This window comes from Ascaphus truei, chromosome 1 (genome assembly GCF_040206685.1).
Source record: "Ascaphus truei isolate aAscTru1 chromosome 1, aAscTru1.hap1, whole genome shotgun sequence".
In the NCBI taxonomy this organism is placed as follows: Eukaryota; Metazoa; Chordata; class Amphibia; order Anura; family Ascaphidae; genus Ascaphus; species Ascaphus truei.
Window position 1 is genome coordinate 444,991,898 of NC_134483.1, and position 26,854 is coordinate 445,018,751.

Below are 26,854 nucleotides of genomic sequence, written 5' to 3' on the forward strand. Positions count from 1 at the left end.
TACCCTCCCTGAGAGTGAGATTTGGCTTGTGGTGGCACACTGCTGACATTACAAGGTGTCTTCTCCGTGAGAATAGAGGGGGCAGGTAAACCCTTCAGGGAGCCTCACTTTGAACAACAAAAGTTCTAGTCTCTTACATGGTAAAGCTCTGCATTGGGTGACCATACATATTTATTTCCTGAAACGAGCCTACACTGCAATGTTATGATTAGTAACATTGATACTGACTAAATAAGGATGACTGTATCACAGCTAAATCCTTCAGCGCTGACTGCCAAGAGCTAGCGACCTGACAGTCACTGAGCAACAGATGACGTGGCACGCGCGCGCGCACGCAGCTCCCAAGCAGTTACAGGAGGTCGTCACCAAAGACCAGTGCACACGCGGCGCTTTCCACCCAATAACTGGTGCGCGTGGAGGTAGGGAAGAGACAGGGTAGGTGCACGAGCGGCCGGTCCAGCTGAGGCTGTTTGACGTGGCAGAGCGAGCGCTTCCCCCCTCCTCCCCCTCTGTGCTCAGAGAGCCGGGTGCGCTGGAAGTTAGGAACTCTTGCCTTGGAACTCAGGTGCGTCACGGGAGTGAGGGGACAGGTAACGTACCCCGACCGTTATGTGGTCAGACAGCAGGGGGACGCGTCAAGTGGGGAGGGATACAAGGGGCAGCAGGATTTCTCACATGTAGTCATGTATACACGGGGCAGACGTGTCATATAGTAACATGGCTACATAGAACAAACGTGTGATTAAAAGATGTGTGTGTGAACATGAGTAGAGAGGACTGAGGTGTGTGTGTGTCTGTGTGTGTGTCTGTGTGCGTCTGTGTACATGCACATATGGGTCAGAGGCAGTGTTCAAAGAACCTGGAAACAAAAGTAGTGGTCCTATTTATCCAATGTGAATTCGTTAAAAGTTAATAAAAATTGCATTTAAATGTTAAGATTAAAATTTGGACGACAGATGCATGCATGGGGTGTAGGTATTGTGCTTTTAAACACATGGGATACTTATGCATGCTAAGTGCATGTCTGCTATAATATGGGGCAGACATGCAATATGCTTGTCAGTAAATACGTATGGCAGACATATTGGGTGTTCATACATACAATACGACAGACATGCTATATGTATGTCATTAAATACACAGGACTGACCTGCCATATGTGTGTCTTGAGATACCACCTTGGACAAATGTGTCTGTGTCCATGAATGACGACACATCACAAGTACCATATATATCCATTCTGGGTTATTTACATTTTCATGTTTTTTTTTTTTTTTTTATAGGATGAGACACCTCCAAAGTCTGTGAAGCTGATTAGAGTGTGAGCTCTGCGGGGCAGGGATTCCCTTCTCGCTTTCATTACGTTACTGCCTGATGCTCTCATACTTGCATCGTATTGTAGTATGTCTACATAGAATTGCATGCTTTAAACAGGGTCAGTGTTTGCATGATTGGCCTATGTAAATGTTTCAGTTGTAATGAGTGAGGTTTGACAAGTGTATGTGTTTTTAGGGCTTAGGGGTGCATGAGAACCGCTTGCAGAAGATGTGCGTCTGGTCAGTATCCGTGTCACACAATTGTCTAGGATTACAGGTATTATGTTCCATAGAGATCTGATTCCCCATGGAGTGACATATCTACTGTACCAGGAGCCGATATAAGAAATAGATCAGTGATTCTCATCCTTTTTTAAACAGTACACCCCCTGCTACAAAGTATTTGTTCTGTGAACCCCTAATCTTAATGCCTACTCATCAGAAACTTGCTGAAACTGTTTGACCGATTCCAGGCAGTACAGTGTCCTCAACTCGTGGGGGGAATACGCCCTGTAAGGGCCCATACTGCACCACCAATGACTTCATAGGTGGTAAAGCTATCAATCACTGTGGGAGCTTTCAAAGTCTCGCCCCACAATGCCTCACTGCTGTGATTGCAGAGCAATTGACAGCTATACCACCCATGCTAAAGTGCAGTTAGGAGCCTTGCAAAGTGTGCAGTCCGCACATGGGTTTAGGTACCCACTATAATGCATGAAATCTGCCATTACATCTTTTTTTTTTTTTGGCGAACCTCTATGGGTTCCCTGGCCCCTTGTTGGAATCACTGAACAAGAGGGTAAAAAAAACAACAACTCATAGGCTTGGAGGTATCACAGGCTGACCGAGCAGGTGGTGGAGTTCTTGGAGCCTGGGAAACCATTGCTCACATCCGGAGTCAATGTATGAAGGCAAATCTGGTGTCATTTTGGGGGAGGGGGCAAAAAGCTGCATCAGGTATATTCAAGAAACAAATCCCATTGCAATCGACAGCATTTATATTCTTTGCCTCTTCTGTGCTAATGTTTTGCCCAGATGCACTAAGCGCCGTGTTATTTAACCCTTTGAGTACCCCATGGCGTAGTTGCTATGTCCCCAAAAATGCCAGAGACGATCTGAACTGACGATGGAACGAGGGGGGATGATTCCTCCTTTTCTATTCTGTCATCAGTGATTGAGCGATCACGTGATTGCGGGTGCCGGGGGGGGCAGCGACCCCCCACCGGCACTCACAGGGTTAACTCAACATTGCATTTATTGTAATGCCTAGCCACTAAACAGAATAACTTAAAGTTAACCCAGTTTTGCTTCTTGAATATACGCCATCAATGTTTCCAGCCATTAGTACTAATCGTGTTTGAGACGTGGAGCGATACATGGTGAGATACCTGTGCACACAACTGAACACACCTGGAATATATGCAAAGTATATTTATAGCATATATTCCAGGTATCTCAGGTGTGTTCTTTTTGTGCACAGGTGTCTCTATTCTGTTGTCTAAAAATGTATTTGGGGAGGTAGCCAAGCATCTCTCACTTCCCAAAACCCATATTTCAGACCCCTTTGTGATTTGGTAACAGCATGACTATACTGGAATATGTCATATACACCTTCTCAATTCCTTCTTCCAGAGTGTACTAGTTGAGGTTTTCTAGTGTTTCCATATCACAGACCATCTGAGGGGCTAACTCATTTTCATATTGCCTTGTTTATCAGTGTGCTTAACCCTTGCACTTTAAGGTGAGACTTGCTGTGCAGGACCTCTGTGGCAGGAAACCACTTTAAATACTGAGCAAAATCTTTGAATCCTGGCTGTTTTCTTTTTAACAGCATTTTTTTTAATTTAAAGAACACACGAGACTCTTGTTAATTGCACTCAATCCACCAAATCTAAAACCTTAGCAGCTACTCATTTTTTATATTTGGTGAATTGAGTGCAATTAATGAAGTCTTTTTCGTGTTTCTTATAGTTTATTTTACTCTTCTTTGCACCCCTCCCATACCATTTAGGCTGAAGCAAGAGTTTTGTGTTTGTGTGTCTCTCTTGTATTTTCTTTAGAGCATTGTTGTGATGCTGTATGTACTTATTATGTTTACCTCCTGGGACCCCCTAGTTCCCAATACACTTATCGATGTAGTTACTGTTGTGTTCCTCCCCTTACAATTTGGCCATCAAATCTCACAGGTCCCGTGGGCCAATAGGAAGTCGCAACATGATTTCGTTGTGGTTTCCTTTTAAACAGCCATTTAATTGCCCAGATTATAGACCAGTAACTACACTGGTAAATATTTTGGGAAACTGGTGGATCCATGGAGCTGAAAATAACACAGATCAGCTCCAAAGGCCGCCCTGGTGCAAATGCTGTTAAAAATTAAATACTTTTTAGATGTTATTACTGCTTTAACCTCTTTATTCCTGGAAGTGCAACATGTTGAGCAAAATCATTGCAGGCCCTTCAGCGCTATACATGTGAAAGTAAATCGGATTAGAAAATGTCTGTGCCATGACTGCCCCACACCTCTGGAATGCCCTTCCCCTCAGTACCCGACTTGCACCCTCTCTATCCACCTTTAAGACCCACCTTAAGACACACTTGCTTAAAGAAGCATATGAATAGCACTGTGGATATTCTGAACACATGGCACATAAAGCTTGGCCCCTTGCAGACGCACTTACCAGAACTCCCTCCTACTGTCTCTGTACGTTCTCCCTACCTACCAATTAGATTGTAAGCTCCTCGGGGCAGGGACTCCTCTTCCTTAAAGTTACTTTTATGTCTGAAGCACTTATTCCCATGATCTGTTATTTATATTATCTGTTATTTATTTGATTACCACATGTATTACTACTGTGAAGCGCTATGTACATTAATGGCGCTATATAAATAAAGACATACAATACAATACAATGACCTGGCAGCTACTGCTGTCCTAAACATTTGAGACTCCCCTACACTAGATTATCAACAGGAACTAAATGGTCAACCTGTCACCGGGACATCTGTAGCATGTTCTGCTTCCAGGGCTGCATATCAGTGTTTGTAGGAACCCCCCACACACCCCCACACACACACACCCCCACACACCCCCCCCCCCCCCCACATCTCCTCTGGTTGAGGGATGGTAATACTCTTAACCAAGTGATTCTTTAGCAGTGAGCCAACACTTTTTTTTAATGTATATACATTTAGAAAGCACTAGAGATTCGCAAACTTCACATCTCTCGGTTATATAATTGAGCACAAATTGTGCTATTTTTTTTAAATGCAGTGCATTTAACACCCCGTCGTTATGGTTGGGAAAATAGATAACCTGTGTACTGCATAGGAGCGTGTTAGCCCTTCAGCAGCAATAAGGTTCAACTAAAACTTTCATGCAACTTTCATTGCTGGAAGAGCCTGCGTGGCATGGTCCTTCACCTATCACATCTACTGCGCTGTGCATTGACTTGCAGGCATGTTTGGGTATTGAAGGGGTTACAGACCGCTCCACTGTCACACCCATGTCCTTGATGATCAGCTGGCGGGTTGTTCCCCCGTGAGCCGCGGCACCTCATGGTAGAGGGTCACATTGCACCCTGGTTGAGAAACACTGCAATAACATTTAATGTAAGTGTAACAGGTGTTCCCCCACCCTACGGGAGATTCACTGATACCCGGTGTGGTGCTCACCTTCAGATATACAGAAGGGCAGAAAAGTGGTGTAGCGCACCGCGATTCAAAGGGAGAACAGGTCTGGCCAAAAAATGAAGAATCTTTATTGAAGTTTCATAAAATCAAGGGATGCAGCCCTTCTACGCGTTTCGTGCATAGCACTTTATCAAGAAGTGTTTTTGCACTGTGTAAAAAGCGTTTTAATAACAATGGCTGCCAAATCTCGCGATATTTGGTGACGTCACGATCGCGTCATATCCAATGGGAACTGACTGACCCGCGCATGCGCATCGCGGCTCTAAACGGGGGAGGTACCAGTCTTCACACCAACTCCCCACCACTGCTAAGGAACGCCTCCAGGGGAGTGCCAAACAGGGAGGAGAGACGTGTGAGAAACTGCATCCGCCCCCATCCTGGCTCTGCGTGCCTGCTTGTGGGGAAAACATTGCAAGAGTCTATTAATGGCATCTAAACTGTATGTTACTCAAAGAATTTGTATGCTTAATGCCATATTCAACCCAATATGACCACATACAATGGGAGCCCAGATATCTCCACCTCAGCCAGCCTATCATCCTGAAAGTCACCGGAGAAGGCTGAATATGAAGCACAGTGCCAGTCCCCCATGTCTGTGATCACATACATGTTAAAGAAAAATAAAAAAATATATAAAAAAATATTGAAGATACCACATTTATCAAACATAATTGTTGACAAAATGTATATAAAACCATGAAATCATATATATTGTTCTATATTCATAAATTTATTAAAGTACAATAATACTATGAGATCTAATGATTCAAAGGTGATTTGTATGTGAAAAGAGATTATATAGCGAAACTGGGCAGCCATTTTACAAAAATCAAAACATACAATTTTATTAGTTAAAAAACATATATATATACATAACAAACATAAATAAAAACAATAAGTTCGTGTAAAAACAAATGAGCATCCTTGTGATGACAGTGAGATCATGAATAATGTAAACAACTATATTTTTTGGATTCTACATTTCGTCTCGTGGGGTGCCTTAAGGAGGTTACATATTACACATTGTTTGTGGTAATATTTACAGAAGGGCCTGAGCTTCCGCCGGTGTTAGTGGGGATAGACAGGACAGGCTTTCGGATCTGTAGCTCTTATCTTCTTTGGTGCAGCGCCTCCATTCCAAGAGGGCCTATCGGAGATAGGTACAGTCCCTGAAGAACACCTCTTTCCCTCCCCCTGAAAGACTGCAGTCTCAGGCAGGAGTGAAAACATAATTCTGGTCTTTACTGAGCACACCAACAGCACACAGCATACACGTTCTTCTCTGTGCTCCCTGATGGAGTATGGGGGTATATGCTCCAACTTCCTTGAGGGAGGGGATAGGTGAACCAGAACCCTGGCTCCACACTTCTAACACTCAAGTAAATTTGGCTGCAACTCCTTTTTGTTACTAGGGGAGGGTCCCAGGTCCTAGCCCTGGGGTGGGCAGTACCCAGGCCTTAGGCACCTCCCTCCCCCCTGTCACTCAAGGGAGCTGTTTACTGCTGCAGGGCATAGATTTAACCCTAAGACTGCGTGCGCTGGTACCAGGGCTTGTGTTAGGCAGGGAAATTAGTAGCCCAGGGGGTAGCTGGCTACATAAGTATACAGTTGACAAGTGATGATCACAGCATATACTGTACATAGGAGTTATACTGTATACCTACATACATATTTTTTTTCTCTGTATATTTACATGCAGATATTTAACCTTTTTTTTTAAATGTAACTCGGGTTTGGTTCTCTGTTGTGTAGTTGGACGTTGGCAAGTTGTTGTGATGCCTCATGCACGCATTATATCAGCAGCAATGTGAGCAGGACAAGGCCACCTCTTCCTCCAGAGTTGCCCTCTGCATCCTCCCTCTTGACAGGAGCAGCAGTGTTAGTAGTAACTCAGGATCTGCTGATAATGCCGAGTCTGGGTCAGACCTGGAAAACAAACACCAACCATTCCCTTGCTGACAGCGTCCAAAGCTCAGGCTGCTGCCACGTCTCTCTAGATCATACACACACACACTGCTCCCCAGCCCTCCCCTTCTCACTCTGTCTTGTATAACAAAAGCTAAATGGCCCTTAACAAAAAGTGCCAAACATCCTAAAAAGAAAAACACTCTGTATGAATCTTCAGGCCCAGGTGAGAAAGAAAATTTTTCTTTATCAGGAATTTTGACCCTTGGTGGATAGTATAAAGAGAACCATGTTGCGGGTTTTCTTTTGTCATTTATAGGTAAAAAAACAAGTGGTATTGGTTGCAGTAGACTGTCTGTGCTGCAGGGACTTCAAGTTCATTGTCTGTAAAATGAATGCTCGTATTACATTGTTGATACTGTACATAATTCACGTAGAGGCACTTTCTGCTTAAGGTCCCACATTTCAAAACGAGGGTCCCCAATATGCCACAGATGTAGGAACGCTCAGATTAGGGAGTAGATGTGACGAACTGGGTAGCAGGGCTTAAAAATCTATTGGTCTAGCCCATCCCGCTGTCCGTTCTCGTCAGGTTAGTGTTGTTAACCCTGGGATTGTTGTTGAGTGCTGGGGTTTTGCCTGTGTATTGTGTAATGTATTTCAGAGGCACTGTAGGCAAAGGAGAGTGGGTAGCTGTGCTGGTCCTTCCATGTACTAACACAGTAGGTGGTATGATACCTTTTTATTGGACCAACAAGTAGTTGATCTGTTAGAAGCTCTCGAACCTCCTTAAGGTCTTTCATCGGGTATACCCTGAGAGGTCGAAAGCTTGTAACATCTCGCCTTTTATTGGACCAACAAGTAGTTATCATTCCCTCTCCCTCCTTTGAATAAAGTGTTATATTTTTAAAGTGCATTTGAATAGCAATGTGAAAGCAGTGGTACTGTTCTGTGCCATGTATGGATGTTTTAACACGTATGGATGCCTGTATTACTACATTGCCGGATTGATTCACATAGGGAGCCAGGTCAGACACACTTTCAACCTCAGCACCATGAGGTGCTGAAAACATCTGTTTTCCTATGCTGGAGGGGGGAATGCCCATGTATGGGCACGTAGGCCCCTATTTCCAGGCCACTTTCCAGGACTTTGAACTATGGGTAATGAGGGCCAGGGTCCAGGAAAGGTCATGTGCTGAGGGCACCCGCTGGGATTGCCCACAGATCAAAAGTGAAGCTGTTTCTTTCACTGCCAAATTGGCCCCTCCTCATCCCCTCTTGTGGAACTCCAGCTTGAATCATCACGGCTGGCAATGGTGGCCGTAGGCACTCATCCCATTGACCGATCTGTATCTCCCGCTCGCTCTGACATCACGATCGTCAAACGGCCAGACCTGTAGCTGCGCCGTCTCTTTTGATTGGCCCGTTCTTCCTTCCCACTGCACTCTGACTCAGCGCTGTTCTTCCATGAATTCAAAGGGGAGTGGTGGAACTTTATATGCGAGGCTGCTCCCCAGTTCCAGGCAGGCCGTGATTTAGTCTCTTTGAAGCAGACGAGCTAAAAATACGGATAACGATAGGGGTACCCCCTGCAGCTAGATATTGTGGAGAAAGGGAGATGTGGGAGGGGTGCTGATGGGTAGGTAAAATATGAATACTTGAGGTGAGAAACAGGAACCCAACTTGTAGCACTCACTCCCTGAATTTAACGATTGGTTAATTGGTTAAAATGAATCTTTAATGATCATAATTACTAAAATATTGGTGATTAAAATAAACAGACAATAGACACACACTAATAATCCTATGTCGAGTGCTATATGGCACTCTGGATCACTAAAGTAAAACAGATAGCTGAGCTTAATTAAATCAATTATCTGAAAGGGGCCTGGTATGCAGATAACCCTTGCTGAATGGTATGCTATTACTAGGTGTAAGGAGGCGGTAAAGGTGCTTAAGGTGAGCTCTAGTGTAGTATGGCTCTAAGAATACTTGATTGGTAAATAATCAATATAACTGACAATTGTGTAGTAGATTGCATCAATAAGGATGAAATTCAAACTAGTATCCAGCATCTAAGAAGTCTGACTTCCCAACAATTGATGCTAATATAGACACGGTGAACAAGCAATCGAATGTAATGTCAGCACCTGGCTCCTCTGATGGAAATATAGCTCTTACAACTCATGTAGAAAGTATACAATGTGACTCCACAATTGCCACAATAGTAGAGCTTAAACACTTGAGCTGGGGACGCGGGCGGTTGCAGAGGCCCCGCACTCTTCCCCCAGGCATTTAATGTAATGCCGACGGCTGTATGTACCAGTTATTGTATAAATGTTCCCCTTCTCCTTCTTTCATTTTTTTTTTTTTCCCTTTTTTTTTATATCCCATAAACCCCAATAAAAGTAGGGGTAACTTCAAAATAACGTCAATGTGTTTTTCACAATAGGGCTTGTATTTCTAATCTCATCCTGCTGCCTTTTAGACTATAGGTTCCTTTCGAGGAAGGACCTTTTCCTAATGTATTGGTATATGTCAGGCCTGCACAACTCCAGTCCTCGAGGGCCGCAAACAGGCCAGGTTTTCAGGATATCCCTACTTCAGGACAGCTGGCTCAATTAGTACAGGCAGTCTTCGGTTATCCGACGCAATGCGTTACTCAACATGGCGTCGGATAGCGAAACGTTGTAAAGCGAAACCCCTTTTCCCATAGGAACACTGTTTAAATGAAACGTTCCGTTCCTGAAGGCATTTTTAATGCTAAAATACACAAAATATTTTACTCAAACAATAAGATTATGCTGCACACACATACATTATGATGTAAAGATTCTATTTATTGAATCCAGAACTGTATAATAAAACTGTTAGACATGTTTAAAGGCATAAATATACCACAAAACCTTCACACAGACTGATCTGGTTGATTTCCCTGACTGCAGCCTTCTGATTGACATAATGTTGCAACTTTGCAAAGCGTCGTAAGAGCGTCGGATAAGCCATTTTGGCGTTGTAAAACCGGCCATAGGGATGCATTGGACAGCGTCTGATAAGCCATTCGTCGTAAAGCGAAGCGTCGTAAAACGAGGACTTACTGTACCTCAATCATACTGTGACATGGAGCCAGCTGTGCTGAAGTAGGGATATCCTGAAAACCTGGCATGTTTGCGGCCCTCGAGGACTGGAGTTGTGCAGGCCTGGCTCTATGTTAACATTGTTAGATATTTGTATGCTATATTGTGATTACTGTATAGCTTTCTACAGTGCTGTGAAATTATTAATGTGTAACGCTGTTTCCCCCACCCCTTGGGAGATGCCGCCATTACATGGTGCATGGTTATGGCATGCCGGAGTCCCCTGGACACTACACCTAGCCTCACTCTTTCTCCAGTACTCTCTGGAAGTGTATATTCTAGCTTTCAGCCTTGCATCGCTGAAAACCTGTCCTGTAGGAGATCTCAGCAGCGCCTCCAAATGTAACGCTGTTTCTCCCCCCCACCCCTTGGCAGATGTCTCCATTACATTGGGTTGGTTGGTGCATACCTGCTGGCTCTCAGTAGATCTGAGTCTCCGTCGATGTTGTTGGGGAGAACAGGACTGGTTTCTGGGGTACATTATAGTTGCTTATCTCTGGGTACACAGCGCCTCCATCTGCCGCAGGCTCCAGATGTATGGAGGCAATCTCCTATGGTAGAAACAGTTACCTCTTCCCCCCAGAAAGATTACACTCTAGGCAGGAGGTAAATTTAACTGTAACCGGTTTATTGTTCTTCTGTACACACAGTAACATGTGGGCCTCTGCCCAATACAGTTCATTGTAGGTCTCCAACATCCGGATGGTCCCTGGACCTACACTATGAGTCAAGGGCCCCTGCAGCAGTCCTTACTCTTCCCTGGCCAACTGGCAGGGCCAGGGGAAAGGTAATCACTCACTCTCCCCCTAAGGGAAGAGGACCAGGGTTTGCCAGCGCACAGCAATCCTGCATGGTGCCTTTCTCTCTCAACGGTAGAGACACTGTCTAAATTTGGTATTGCAACCCCTTAAGTACAGTAGGGGGAAGGTACTAGGTCTTAACCCAGGATTGGGCAGAACACAGACCTAGTCCCACCTCCTCCCCTGTCACTCAATGGAGCTGCCTGTGTGGGGAAACCCCATAATTGTTCCTGACACTGCCTGCTCTTACCAGGGCTTGCATGTCAGGGAGGGTAGACTGGTAGCCAAAACCAGGCATGGCTACATATGCACCAAATAAATAATAAAATCTAATGTCCTCGTCTGTGTCTCCTTATCAGGTGTGTTGGCCGTCATTCAGTATTATGTGCAGGATTTTAAGACCGTGCTTGGGACCGGTGTGCAGAAGTCTTGCTTTTTGTGTCAGTTGTTAGTGCCCTTTGGGTTTTTACAGCAATGGTTCCTTTCAATGTAGATAAAACAAAGCTATAAATAATTGGAAACCTGTTGATTTGTTTCCCTACTTTAATCTTGCATGTTAAAGGTTGCCTTCTGGGATCAGAAGTGGGATGAGCATTGTTTTAGATTGTGATGCAGTTCATTTTAATGTGATTGCGGCATCAGCATTGAGCTAAATACATGAGATGGAAGTGTGGTCGGTTACACACTGTCCTATCAAAAATAAATCTGATTGTAACTAATCTACAGGTTTTATAAATAATTGTACTTGTAAGGTTTGTCATGGTGTTGGGATTTCCTCTCACAGAATGACATGCCTGTTTCATCCTCACTGTTGTTTTTCTCCCTGACCTCCTGCCACTGGACCTAAAGCTTCATATGATCCCACCACTGGGGGACCTTTTGCACTTAGGAAGGTGCAGGGAGGGATGTGCAAACCTGGGGAAATTGGCCATTTTTTTTTATGTTCATAAAATAATAGCAAGTTTGGCAAAACTAATTCATTCGGTTAAGTGATCAAACTATGAAGGTCACATAGACTTGCACATACGGTAAATTAACATGACAATCTGGCAAAAAATGGCAACATTTCACGTAATGCTGAAAGATTTTTGTGAAGTTTAAAAGAAAAAATGGTGAAATATTCCCAATTTCAGAATAATAGTGACATTTCTGTAAAACAGGTCAATGGGAATGTGTAAGGATGCCCTTTCAAAACCAAAATACAGCTCCACCCCCTTATAACGCTATGCTTGGGGTCCAAAGAATCACATCGCACTATAAGCGGATCGCATTAGAAATAATGTACAATTGTATACATTGTACAATAAAATATTTAAGATACCAATAATCGTGTTGTAAAGTATTCATAAATCTGAAAATTGGGAGCCATGCTTGCATCGCGTTATAAGAGGATTCTCGTAACGGATCGCGTTATAGCGGCGTTGAGCTGTACATATTTTTTTAGTATAGTGGAGTGCAACATAGTATAATAGCTGTTAAAGTACAGTATCTCGTAACTCCTAACTAAGAATGTCCACTGTACATTTAAATAAAATGACTGCCTGCAGGTAAATGGTTCCTAAAATCTATATTGATTGGAATTTCAGAAAATAATTTTTGTTGCATGGAAATTAAAGCATAGTTTATTTTTGTATGTCCAAGATACTAAGATGTTCTTTCATTTGTAGTTATTTATGTATATTGCACCTGCATTTTAATTTCTTAGTATATTGATATAGAAAACTATACGAATGCAAGTTGTTCTAATTCAGGAGTGTCAAACACGGTGTCGCCATGACAGACCCTGCGCTCGAGCCAGTGGGGAGAGCCGAGATATGAGTCCCAGTGCCTGTGGGGGCTCGGCTGGCTTGAAGTTGCGCCCACTTGCTGCCCCCTCGCATGCGTGGCCGGCAAGCACCGATGTATGCCGCCCCCACATTTTTCTGGGCCTATCGGGCATAATGGCAAAATCCGCCACTGGGTGTGTGCCAGAAAAGCTCAATAAAAATATGCCTAGGTTAGTGACTATGTATTTAATTTTATCCTGGCGCGGCCCAAGTCTTGTAGTCAAATTTAAGAATTGGCCCCCAAGATAATCCGAGTTTGACAGGCCGGCTCTAAATGATTCCTTTGAGCACCTACAACCTGAAAACAAAGATGATCTGAAAGCCCAATTAAACCTTTATTAAAGTAAGGAATAAACATCTATTTCCAGTGTAATCTGTATTTCAGTGACTCTCAGAGTGAGAGAGGAAAAAGCTATATAAATCTGACTAGCACATTAGTGTGGATCCGATTTAACGTCACTAAAAACCCTCTCCTGATCTGATCTCAAAGGCAAACTGCAGATTTGTAACTGGAAGATTAGAAGTCGGCGATGTACTGTACTATTTTAACCACTATATATTGTCAGTACTCGCATCTCCATAGCGTTATTTACTGAACACTTTGGGGGTTGGCTCATTATCATCTGGTGCAAAGCCCTGAGCAAATGTAGCAAAGGAAACCCATTTTTTTTTCTTCAAACGGATTTTTAGTTCTTTAGTATATTTGTTACTGATTTCTGCAAACGTTTTGCAATAGAGAGATTTCAACACGCACCCTCTTGTGTCTTGGCACGGTTGGTCACAGGATTTTTTTTTTAGACGCAAATACAGATTATGTAGCAGGTGTTATTGCCTTTTTTTTTTATGCACGGCTAATTTGTTTTCAATGGTGTCTGCTCCCGCTGGCCTTTTTGTGTCACTGCAAGGCGCCAGCGAGAGCAGTAACTGGAGAGTAGTGGTCAATGTCATGGACATGTAGGATGACAGAGTACCAGAAAAAATTACCCTGTGTAGCTGGCATGGACATCAGCATTGCAATCCAATTAAACGAGTGCAAATGTTTTCTAAAATCTCCAATATTGACGAAGTCATTGCATCTCCCTTGTTGTTTCAGGTAGTTTAAAAGCTCTCTGCTGCCAATGAAAACATCACCAGAATGAGTCAACAAGGCTACGCTGTGCCCCCTCCATACTCTCAGCCCCAGCCTGGATTGGGAGGTTACCCTCCTGGCTTTGGAACGTCTGTGCTGTCCCCTACCTATGGACACTACGGTGGCACAAGTCCTGGATGTCCTCCACCTCAGTCAGGTGGGTTTATCAAAAAAATTGTTTATTGTACAATATGTTTGAAGGTGGCAGTCCAATTTGTTTGAGAAATTCAAAAAAGCAGACAAATACTTTGAGAGTAATCACTGTCTTGGTTATGTTGGAACAGCAATCTGCACTCAGGGTTTCACATTCATCATGCTCGGTGGTGGGTTGCTGCTCTCCTCCAATGTCCTCCCAGGGCTCTTCTTAGGCCTCTGCACCAGGAGGAACAAACACACAGTGACACACCCAGGGCCGCCGACGGGGGGGACAGGTGGCCCGGTGATTGCGGGAGGGGCTCGGCTGGCGCTGCAAGTTGGGCCCGACCTCGTGACAGGCTCGGCTGACGGTCCTCTCACGGCCGGATCCCAGGTCTCCCTCAGCTGCAGGCCTCTTCCTCACTCTGTCCCACGCAGCGCTTCCGATGTCAGCACGTGCCGGGCCTCCCTCTCATGCCGGAGCACGCCGGAAGCTGAGGCCCAACTTTCTTCCGGTGCGCTGATGTCAGCTTTGGAAGCTTGACGTCGGACACAATTAGGAAGTGGTCTTCAGCTGAAGAGAGCCGGGGGATGGCGGTGAGAGGACCGGCCACCGGGCCTGACCAGAAGTCATGCCCAACTTGCAGCGGGTGGGGGTATTTTTATATGTATTGGGGGAGGGGGGGTGAGTGTATTTAGGGGTGTGGGTTTTTTTGGTATTTATTTTATGGGGGGGATTGAGTGAGTGGGGTAATTGACGGAAGGTGGGGGTGAGTGAGAGGACGTGAGGGAGCGAGGAAAATGGAGTAAGAGTGAGACGCAGGGCAGATAAATACATGCGAGGCTGGAGTGGGGTGAGTGAGGAAGAGGGAGTGAGACGGAGAGGAGAGATATAGATGGGAAGAGGTGGGGGGGGGAAATAGAGAGCTTGTGGGGTGTGAAATGGGGGGGGGGGGGTGCCTCGCAATATCGTCGACACGGGTCCCCCTGTATGGAACTCTAGTCCTGGGCCCCAGGAAATCTGTCTGTGGCCCTGGACACACCCCAGGAATTCCCCCCCCTTCTTGTGTCTATGCTCATCTGTAGTGGCGAATTTTCCTCACTCAATTATTTTATTTTTTTTCTTCTTGCATTGCCTCACCTTGTGTTCTACCATTACAGGACCACTACTATCTTACAGCTACAGGCTTACCAGTTTAGGAGACCTGTTTATCTCCAATGTTAAAAATGGCCCCTGAAAGGAAGTTGCACATGTAACGAGCTGTTGAGGGGAATGTGTTCAAAAGGGAAGATGCCCCCTGATAAAATAATAACGTTTCTCCAGAAGCAGGTCTTTGTTCAGGGTAACACCTCAATCTCGGCATTGAGATCAGGTGAGAGGATCATTGCTTTCTCATAAAGCACACATTTTTGATTCTCAATTCTTAAGCAAGAAAAAGGCAGCAATAATTGTATAATATAATGTTTTACATGATTAATCAAAGGTTAAGTTCCCTAGACAGTGCAAAGAGCTTATTTAACAAACAAATCAACAAAATAAGTGGGTTATATTAAGTAGATTATCACAATATGCCAAGTACATGGGTTACTCTACAGTACAGTATAACAGGCATAACTGCTGCTTACTTTTATATCAGTGTTGGAGTACTTGTTAGTAGTATACTCCATTCTCTGATCATTATCTTCCCCACGACTGACAAGCTGAACATGTTGTTAGTAAGATCTGGTTATAACATGTTGGAAAAGTCATAGATTCAAAATGGTTTGGTGAATAAGTAAATGGCACTGCTTATATAACCATCTTCCCATCTTTCGGGGGCCATTGTATGTTTTGCATGGACTTCGTGGTATATTTCTATTGTGACATGCTTATATTATAATAAACCAGTATTGCTCAACAAGACTGCAAATGTAAATGGCAGTGACATAAAAACCCACATGACCTCAAATGGACAGGATCTATCTAGACAAAACCCTGAATGGTTAAAGCAGCAATACGGGTTTCATTGTTTTTATTATAGGTTTGAAGCCGTGGATCTCCAGAGCTGAACTGTATACTTCAGCTCTGGTGACTCCCTGCTACCCGAGTTACTTACCTCCGTGGGGGGTGCCCGTATCTTTTTTCAATTTAAATGTCCCAGTCAAGTGGGCCAATAGGAAAACGCATCGGATGACATCACGGCTTCCTATTGGCTCGCAGGTCGTTAAATGCCGCTATTATTATAGGCACACAGTTTCTCTATCTGCAGAGATACCAACACCGCAAGAGAGATAAGTATCTCTGAATGCAGGGGATCCCCGGAAATTAACACAGTTCAGTTCCGAAGATGACCTGCATCAATCCTGTAATCAAAACTAAATAGGCATGCCTGTATTGCGGCTTTACTGGGAATTTTGTCTATCTTCTATTTTTTCTTTTCTGGCCTCCATCTTTGATTGCCCGAGTTTAACTCGACGTTCCACAATGTGAATTACGGCTCATTATTGACAGATTGGGTGACCATATTGTTATTTGTATCTATTACTTCATAGTAAGGATTACCAAGAGGTAATCCAAGCGGGCACGTTGTCTTTTATTTTACAGAACTAATGCAGGGGGTCTCTGGAGTTGAACTGCGCCAATTTCAGCTCTGGAGACCCCCTTGTTTCAGAGATACTTCCCTCCTGTAGTAGGCACCGTTAGCCGGTCTGCTAGCAGGGATAATGTAATCGCCGCTTTTCAAAGCTCCTTGCGGGCCAATAGGAAGCTGTGACGTCATCAAGTTTGGCTTCCCATTGGCCCACGTGAGGCAGGAGCTTTAAAAAGCAGAGAAATATGGACACCCCCTTGGAGGTACCACACGGAGGTAAGTATATCGGGAGGCAGGAGGTCCCCGGAGCTGAACTTAATGGGGGTTCTGCTCCTGAGACCCCCTTCTTCAATCCTATGTATTAAAAAAAAATATATACACAAAAAAATCACCCACTTGGATTGCTCCTTTTAAAGCTGCGCTTTGAAGATTTCAGTTAGCAGAACTTTCACTCATTTAAAAATGTTTGTTACTTGCCTGACCAATTTTTATTAGTCATACAATTACTGTATCTCTGTTTTATTTCATTCAGCTGATCATGCTCTACTTTGCTGACCCAATTTATTTCAGTTTTTCACTTCTGGATAGTTGCTTAATGTATAGCTAGTTGTAAAAGTAAAGTGGTCAGTAGCAAGATTACAATCTGTGGCCTTTTATCATTTTATGTAGATGGCACAAGAGAAGTTATATATGTCTATTCCTCTTCTGCTGAGTAAATTATTTGCCACTTTACCTGTGTCCTAATTTAAAGAGTCACAAGCAGAAAAGTAGACTAGACAGAACAGTCAAGGGAAATGCAGGTCACACGGTGCCCAAAATAGGCAGACTAATAATTATGCATTTGGTTATGAATGTACTGATCAATAAGTGAACCATTAATGTGATTATCATACCAAAGTTGTGTTGTATTTACACATTATTCATCTGACAATAACAACTGTACATGTTTCTCTGGGAGATCTGGTTTATGAGATGAGGCTTTCTGTGTATAGCAAGTGCTAACAAGCTTACCCAGATCTATAGTGCACTAAGGTTTTTGATGAGTAAATATAAATATATATGTATATATCAGTACATATCAGTATATATCAGTCATTGATTTGCGCTTTTTGTAGTCTGTTTTCCTTGTATATTTTTGGTGTTGTGTACACCCAATACATTGTGGCAGCACTCATTGGCACCATTGTAATATAGTTATATAATCAGTTTTGCGCACCTTATTGATGTATGTGTATGTATACATATATACCAATATGGTACACAAAACTGTAATAACTATATTACAATGGTGCCAATGAGTGCTGCTACAATGTATTGGGTGTACACAACACCAAAAATATACAAGGAAAACAGACTACAAAAGGCGCAAATCAATGACAACAGGCAAATGAACAGATAACACCTGTGGGATAAATAGCGTTGAATGTCCTTGAGAGTCCCTGGACGAGGTAAGACCTACAGTATAAATGAGAAAGATGCCAATATAGTGAAGTACGTTTTATGTATCAATAAAAGCGCAAGACAAATGGCTACTTACAACTACTAATATTATCTTGGTTATTAAGTAGTGTGTGTGTGTGTGTGTGTGTGTGTGTGTGTGTGTGTTTCATTTCATCTTTGATATTTTCTTCTGTGGGTTTAGCGATGCAGATGGCTTCATTTGATAACATGGCGATACTTATGGGTTTATAAAGCATAAATTGCACAAAGGGCTAAAATGAACATATTCTATGTTTTAGCTGTGTTAAAATCCGCTCTACCAGTTGGATCTCCTGCTTCTCTGAACTCTCCTCCTCCTCTTCAGAATAATTTCCAGAATGGACCAAGTTTCTCTGGAAATCATTTACAAAGGTAAACACATTATATATATTATGTATTTGAATAGAGCGTTTGCTATTATTACAACTAAGGTATCTGTTTATTTTTTTCAGACTGCCAGGACCTCCGACCATTAATAGTGCACCAGCCCCCTCCTACCCACCCTACAGCCATGCTTCACCTTATACAAACAGTGCGCCCCCTCCACCTGTTCAGCAAGTGACCAACCATCTCAACAGCATGCAGATAAGTGGCTATGGTAAATATGTATTGATTTATCCATTATCAACAGCTTCTTTACTAGAGGAACTTGCAATACATTGCATGCCTTTCTTTCTGTTGCTTGGCTAAAAACGGCATAGTTCGTGAAAACAAAATGAAAGCAGCGGACACATCAAGGCATTAAAGTGAATGTGTTGTTCCTTAATGATTCAAGCAACTTCCCTTGCAAGTGGAGAGTTGCTGCTGATCAAGTAGATGGCTCAAACATTAGAATCTGAGAGATGAGGGAAAAAAGAGAAAAACGCAAACTCTCATTGTGTAGTATGAAAAATAATTTTAGTGCTATAAAAAAGGGGTAATGAATGCACGTACAACATAAATATTTAATATAGGCAGTGTGGTATAAAACCGTTGGGAAGTGATCTCCAATGCAGACGGACCCTCACACAGGCGCCCGGTAAGGCAGGCTGGTGATGGTGCACGCAGGTGACCGTATAGTCGCTGTAGCTGTGTGGACATCAACTCTGGTAAGGATAGCTTCTGATCCCAGGAGCTTGACTTGGCCGGGTGAATGTAGATGGAACACACTCTCAATCGGGACACATCCCTGTCTGGAGCACTTCCGAATTACTTCACTTCCCAAGTCCAGCCAGAGCACACAGGCAATAGTAAGCCTTCATACCCCAAACGTTTTAGGGTGTAGGTAAAGGAAAGTACACAGCTATATCCAACGCATTTCATTGCAGACACTACATCAGGGAATAGTATGATTCTGGTGGTGTGTGCTATTTAAACACCCCTGCAAGCAGGGATTGGTTGAAAATACAGGTGCAGTTGATAAACAATTATATGTAAAATTGCTTTATTAATTGCAACTTTCACACAAACGCAATAGATGTAAGCTATAATGAATATCTAATGAGCCACAATTCTGCAGTGATCTGTTCCTCTCCTCAATTGGGGCTCATTAGATATTCATTATGGTTACATCTATGGTTATATTTCATTTTTAAGACATTTGCTGCCAATATTTGTTTCTCTTTTTTTTCTTTTTTTTTAGTACTAACATCTGTTATTTTAGATATAATTGTTTAAAACAAAAAAATGTATGTATATGTGTATATATACATACATATGTATATATGTATATGTAATATTACTTTATTAATTGCAGCTTTATCAATTTCACCTGTATTGGCAGAAGGGTTTAAATAGTACACACAATTCCTTGATGAAGTCGTGTTCGCTACGAAATGCGTTGGATATAGTTGGTGTACTTGCCTTTACCTACACACTAAAAGTTTTGGGGTAAGAAGGCTTACTATTGCCTGTACTCTGGTTCGCTTTGGGCGGTGACGTCATTCTCTAGCGCCCCAGACAGGGTTGTGTCCCGATCGAGAGTGTTATTCTATATACATTCACCCGATCGAGTGGAGCGAGAGGGTGTGTGCTCCTGGGACTGGGATCGGATGTCATCTTTACCGGAGTTGATGTCCACACTGCCACAGCAACTATACGGTCACCTGCGTGCACCATCACCAGCCTGCCTTACCGGGTGCCTGTGAGGGTCTGTCTGCATTGGAGATCACTTCCCAACGGTTTTTATACCACACTGCCTATATTGAATAGTTATGTTGTCCGTGCATTCATTACCCCTTTTTATACCACTAAAATTCGTTTTGATGCTACACAATGAAAGTTTACGCTTTTTCTCTTTTTTTCCATTGTGGTAGTAGAGGTTGACGTACCAGTCCAACTCCGCTTCCTGGAATTCTGCGGAACGTTCTGACAATCTCTTCTCCACAACCCCCACCCCCTCCCACCACAATCCATCTGCGTTGATTGGGTACTAAGAAAGCTGATCCAATGAATTGAAATCAGTCAATAAATTCAATCTGGATGGATTTGAAAGTGTCGCTCTCCTCTGATCGGAGTACAAATTTGTAACAATCCGGCAACAGATTTCAGGTTCAATATGCAATCAGTGTTGGGATTTTTTTAAGAATCCGAACTCTGATTTTCATTTTGAATACGAAATCCATTGCCTGATTGTTACAAATCGGTACTCTGATTAATCAGAGAAAAGCAACACTTCCAAATGTAGTAGTGTCTCTGTGTCGCTGAAAAAGGAGCACACCTAAAAAGGTACCTGGCTGGGAGATATGCAAATAGCTATGCAACGTATATTTAAATGAGTCCCACACTTCCTAAAAGCATTTCTATAACAACTTTATAGAGTTGATAAGCTTAAGGAGCCAGCCTAATGACTGGAATGGTGTCTGACCCAACAGGACTAGAACCCACAGCCACTGCTTTTTTAGGTTGTGTGAGCTAAACCAGCTGATGGGTTGCAGTGCACCACTGTCTATTTTGTTGATTGCAACCTTGAAAGGACTTCAAGCACAAAGTAATAATATGTACTGAGTTACTGAGGACAGATGAGAGGAAATAAGATGCAGGTTTTCTGACACACGTAAAAACAAAGTGAAGCATCGCAAATAAAGCAGATGCAGGAGAAAGTAATGTAAGAACGTGAGCTGGTGACTTGATTTAGTACTTCTAATCTTTTAAAGGATAAAGATCCAAATCTGCAATTTTTTCCCCACCCATCTCTAAATGGCAGTGCTAAGAATAAAATGTTATTGTGGAGTATGGGGCTTCATTGATTGAAGCACACGGACAAACTTGTTTCTCTTTCAAACTAAAGACTGTTTCTTATGCAATTAGAGCAGAAAAAAAGACTAAATTTTTTTTCATTCTTAGTCGGCTCTCTTTATTTCCATTGAGCATTGAACAGTGTTGGCAGGACAGATGGCTGCAACAGGTTCTTTGCTATTAAATGGTGTTGTTGTGTACAACAGGGCTCTTCAATTAATGGAGTGGACCTTGGACTGTCTGCTCCTGCTAATTTATTGCATTTGCTACAACAGAAAGTCAGTAATTACAGGTATTTCACTCTGCAGCTCACTTTTCATCTAAGAGGCAATGTAGATCTATATCATATAGATGTAATTGATGGTCACAATGTTCCGTTAAAATATTTTAAAAAATATAGGCACATGTACGTATTAGTTTGAAACATTTCTAGGATATGTAAATATATATTTTTATTTTAACTCAGGAGCTGTATAGGATAGAGATGCACCATAATGTTGTTCATGAATTGTCAGCAAATAGTCAACACAGACATTTGTCTTCCAACCCTGTCCTGGTGCTGATAGAAAGCGCTGCTGTGCATACACCATAACTACATGTCAGAATAGGTGTATATTGCATGTGTTTATGCTCAGTGCATATGTGTAGCCTGTCCCTTACACAACACTTTTTTATATATTTTTTGTAGGTCCTAATTTTTCCAACAATTCTCAAATGCCACCTGGCCCATCCATGCCAGCATCTTTCCCTGGTCAAACTCCTCCCCTGGCTCCAGGCCCCCATCTTCCTCCAACACCATCCAACAGTCTCAATGGCTTATCTTCTGAGCCACTCTTTCCGGCAATGAACATGCAAGATGGAATCATGGGACACCATAATTTGCAACCCCAAATTCATGGACAGCCTCCAAATCTTGGATATCCCCCACAAAATCGTAAGAAAGTTATTATTTTTTTTGCGTGGATTAGAATAACTATTTAATTAGGAAAAACTAGACAGCATTATGTTTAAAGGGGCCATGGGCAGAGAAATAGCACAACAAAAATGAAGGTTGTATTGTACATGTGTCCACTTTTTTCAATATGATGCGCTTAGATGAATGTTAACCTTTTGGGGGAATTGCACCTTGAATGTAGCATTGTATTATATATATATATATATATATATATATATATATATATATATATATATATATATATATATATATATATATATATATATATATATATATATATATATATATATATATATATATATATATATATATATATATATATATTTATTTATTTATTTATTTATTTTTAAAACTGCTGTATTTATTTGGCAACTTGTATTACAGCAAACAACTATGGTGCACAGTTGCCTGGATCTCCGATGTCTTACCCTGGGAGCTTTCCTGGAAGTCAGCCACAAATGTCTGGCCCACCTCAAAAGAAACTTGACCCAGACTCCATTCCTAGCCCTGTAAGTTATAGTTGTTGCAATATGGAAATATTTATGCGTATGAAAAAATAACATGCAATATAATGTGATGGTGTTGGGTCACCTACTGTACATCGTTCTACGTATTCATGAACACTTTTTTTTTTTTTTTTAACATTTTGAAAATACTGTAAGTGGGTTTTTATGTTGAATTGCTGTTCTCAAATGTCAACCATCTTAGATGTGTAATGTTTGCCCAAGATGACCCTGGTAACCTACATTATCTGTGATGTATTCAAATAATTGAATAATTCCTCTTCCAAAACCCATTTCGGGGGTATATTCTTTTCTTGAACAGTCTAGTTAAAAAAAATTGAATTTTGCTTCGACTTGTTAACTACACCCGAACTTTTTGGACGAATTTTCAAACTTTTGAAAAAGGCACATAAGCAAATTTTATCTTGACTTTATTGTGCTATCACACACTGCACAAACCATAATTTCCTGTTCCCCACATGGCAGGAGGTACTGAATGGTGTAGCTCCTCCCCTCTGCATAGAAGGGCAGGAAACTCTTCTGCAAGTACTGGTATTTAAGACCCTTCCTCTACCTGCAGAACTGTCTTTTTCCTGTCTTACAGCATAGCAGTAGGTTTTGTTATTTTGTAATCAGGACTCACCAGGACTGCAATGGTTTTAGTCTAAGGCTGCGGACATGGTGCCGCAGCCCGTGTTGAGACACGCGGAGGCTGAGGGAAAGCGGGTGCTTTCCCTGGCGATAGTTCTCGGGCCGTGGGAGGCGTTCCTGGGGGCGTTCCTTACGTCACAGAGCTGGTTCGCCCTCATTGGGCGAACCGCTCACGTGATCGCCCTGTCGCGCGCGAAATCAGTTTTAACTGATTTCGCGCACATCGCGCGCCCCTTGCTTCCTCCGCGTGCACACGCCGCTTGTACTTGAGCACTGCCTTAAGGCAGTCTGTTCGCTACGTGTCCGCACGGTCTGAGGTAACATGGACGCAGCCTAATCCAGGGGGTCTTCAAGCCTCTCTCCCCCCAGAGGCTCTGGCACCTCTTCCCTATTGACAGCTGGCCAGAGGACATCGTAACCAGGGCTTGTCCACAGAGGTGTCTGAGAACACAAGTAGTAGTGGTGCATGTCAAGGTAGGATGCGCAAACCCTGCTTGGTGCTTCACGCCGGCACATGATGTCGGGAGCTAATAAACCTCTTGAATAAAGGCGATGAAGGGGGTATTGGAGTTAAAAGACACAGAAGACGATAATCTGTGTAAAGATAAATTATTCGGCTTCTCACAGAAGAGGCAGAGATATTTTCCCCGGCATACCATGATATAGGAGATGATAATGGCTTAATGAGTCCAACCGGATAAAAAATTGAGAACTACAAAAAGATTTACAAAAATGTATCCATTTTTGGATAGCGTGGTAAAGATTTTGGAAAACCCTCCTAAAGTTGATGCTGCGATTCCGAGGATCGTGAAGAGGACCACATTGCCGGTGAATGATGCAGTACCATTTAATGATGTTATGCACAGCAGGATGGAGTGTGATTTTAAAGAAAGAAAGCAGGTTTGGCCTGTAAACCAGCAGTTGCTACAGCATCACTTTCCAGGGCTATGCACATCTGTGTAGCCAACACTAGTAAAAAGGGGTTAAGCATGCATCAATTCTGAGTGCACGTATGGGGATCAAGTTGGCAACAAAATATATCGGCGAACCATAATTGGATGCAGATGTCTTTCTGCAAGAGGCATCACACTATCAGAGACTGCAAGAAGAGTAGTGGCTGAGTCACTTGGTGACAGATGCAACCTGCAAAAAAACAACCTGTGCTCCTTGTCTTTTGAGGGCAAATATTTATTTGGCTGAAAACTTAATGCAATTATTTTCAAAGTGTGTGGGGGAAGAAGTGCGTTTCTGCCACAAGAGAGAAGACTATAAAGAACAACACTTACATCAATATGCCGTCTTGTTAAAATAAATGCCCAATCCCCCATGTCCCTCAGACTCTCTGATGGTAAAACAGCTGTGTCCTGAAATTTTCAACGACAAACGGCTACAAAAGCAAGCAAAGCGTTGTGAGCACAAGTAAGATGTGGAAGCTGATACCAGTCAGTGTGTGCCCTGTAATACTGATGTCTCTGGAGCTAATAAAGCAAAGAGAAAGGAAAAGTATTTCTCAAGTCACAAAGGAAGTGACTGGACCACTTGAACCTGCGATGTCAGGACAACATGCGACAGAAAGGCGCCGAGATGTGCTGCAGACCGGAATGACGGGTGAAATCGTCACGGGAATGGTGGCAAAGAAAAAGGAGGATCAAAGGGAAGCTGAATCCTTCATCCAGGATAAAGAGGCCTTAATTTCTGCACTCCAAACTTCCCACCATGATTGTGATGTCCTGCAGGAAAGATTGGATAAACGGTGAGAGATTAACGCCAGGTTTCAGGAGGCTAACGCTGCTTAACAGAAGAATATACTCCCAGCTTTACATGAGTATTACGCTTTGAAGAAAACAGAGCGTCTCTTACGGAGTGAGTTGGAGGAGGTGATGACCAGTCTGGAAAGGGCAAACATTGCGGCGGCTGCCATGGATGGAAGCAGAACAAGTCGGACGGAATAATTGCTAACTTGAAACAGAAATATGAGGAGGTTCTGCAAGAGATTCACAATTGCCATAGAGAGTTGGAAGTCTCTCAGAAAGAGGTTCATGCTCGCAGCACAGAGCTGGAACACTCTCGCCAAGAGGGCCATGGTCTAAACACAGAGCTGTGTACAATGAAGGAAGCCTATGAGAACGCCCTGAGTGATTTAGAGACTGTAAAGAGAGAGAATGTATGTCTGAAAGAAGAAAATTCAGATTTGTCTGACCAGGCTAGGGAAGGAAAGGAGAAGCTTCACCAAGCAGAAAAAATGAAGGAACAATTGTCCCAGGAAAATTTAAAAGTACAGGCAACACTGCAGAGCCAACTGCAAGAGCTGCGTGGGCATCTACAGGAGGCCAAGGAGAAGTAGTGGGCCCTGCAGGAAGAAAGTACCCTGACTGCTAACAAAGTAAAAGCTCAGCAGGAACATCTGAATACCCAGTGTCCCCGCAGAGCAGCATGAGCAGCTGAAAGTCACATTGAACATCGCTGGAGGCGGAGCTTAGAAGCCAGGTGACTGTATGAGAGGGAGGACGAGAAGGTCCAGAAACTAGAGCAAGAGATGGAGAAGCAGAGAAGCTGTTCCATCCCCAAAAGTCAGTCACTCAGGAAAAATTGGCGTGGCAGACAGAAGCAGCAGCAATCCTAGCAACAAATTGCAGAGTTCCAAAATATGATGCAAGCACTGGGAAGAGTTGAAGGCCCTGAGAGGGGACTTGCAGGATCAAATTGAAGAGCTGCAGACGCAGATTGCTGAGCGCAAGATGCAGCTCGCCGAGAGGGAGGAGGTGTCTGTCCGTCAGGTGGCCTGCCTGACATTGCGCTATGAAACAGAGATGGCCGATACCCGCAGGCTGCTGGATCACACGGCCAATGAGTGGGTTCAGCTGGAGCTGGACAAGGTCTGGGAGGAGCACCAGCAGCTGCAAGTCAAGAATAGAGAAAAGAAAATAGAGTTAAACCTTGCTCTGAATCAGCTGACAGATGTGGAATCGCGACTCAACTCCAAAGAATCTGAACTAGCGGCTGCACTGAGCGGGAAAAGAAATATAGAAGGACAGCTTTGGGACCTGAGATCTGAGTGTCCTGGCCGCAAGATGGCAGAGAAACAGAGGCGTGACCTGGGCGACGAGCTCGAGGCTCTGAAGACTGAGCGGGATGCTATGTTGGACTCTACTGCTGCCCAGCAGGAGGTTCCTCAGATGAAGTTGGAGAAAAAGGTTACAAACCTTAGACAGACACTTGGGTCACAGAAGCAGTACATAGAAAAGATAGCAGTAGAGCTGAGACAAAGGGAAGCTATGCAGAACAGTAATGCACAAGTGTCTCCACTACAACAAAAGGTATTGGCCCAGCCCAAGTGTCTGTATCCTACAGAAACTAATGCCCGTGAAGACAAGGGTACAGTGAGAGCTGGGTACACCGCTCAACTGCAAAATTAGATTACAAACTTTGAATCGCCTGAGCAAGTGATGCGCTCCAGTAAGCGTGACTGCAGTGCCCATGGGACCCAAAGTGGATTCCTTGCAGTGAGTGCGGCCGCTGTGAAGAGACATTTCAGGAAGAGG

General features: G+C 43.2%; 1 protein-coding gene across 3 annotated transcripts in view; it reads left to right on the forward strand.

The window, feature by feature from the left end:
- The first annotated feature begins 411 nt into the window (after positions 1–411).
- SEC24D (SEC24 homolog D, COPII component) overlaps positions 412–26,854 on the forward strand; it is a 106,554-nt gene continuing 80,111 nt past the window's right edge. Inside the window, exons 1-6 of one of the 3 annotated variants that reach the window (XM_075616323.1) lie at positions 412–565; positions 13,768–13,960; positions 18,248–18,359; positions 18,440–18,585; positions 21,892–22,137; positions 22,543–22,667. In XM_075616323.1, coding sequence (XP_075472438.1) covers positions 13,810–13,960; positions 18,248–18,359; positions 18,440–18,585; positions 21,892–22,137; positions 22,543–22,667 — 780 coding nt within the window. In that variant the 5' untranslated portion in view covers positions 412–565; positions 13,768–13,809. Of the gene's footprint in view, positions 591–12,821; positions 12,845–13,767; positions 13,961–18,247; positions 18,360–18,439; positions 18,586–21,891; positions 22,138–22,542; positions 22,668–26,854 lie in introns of those variants that run through there. The other 2 variants (XM_075616332.1, XM_075616341.1) reach the window with 2 other exon arrangements.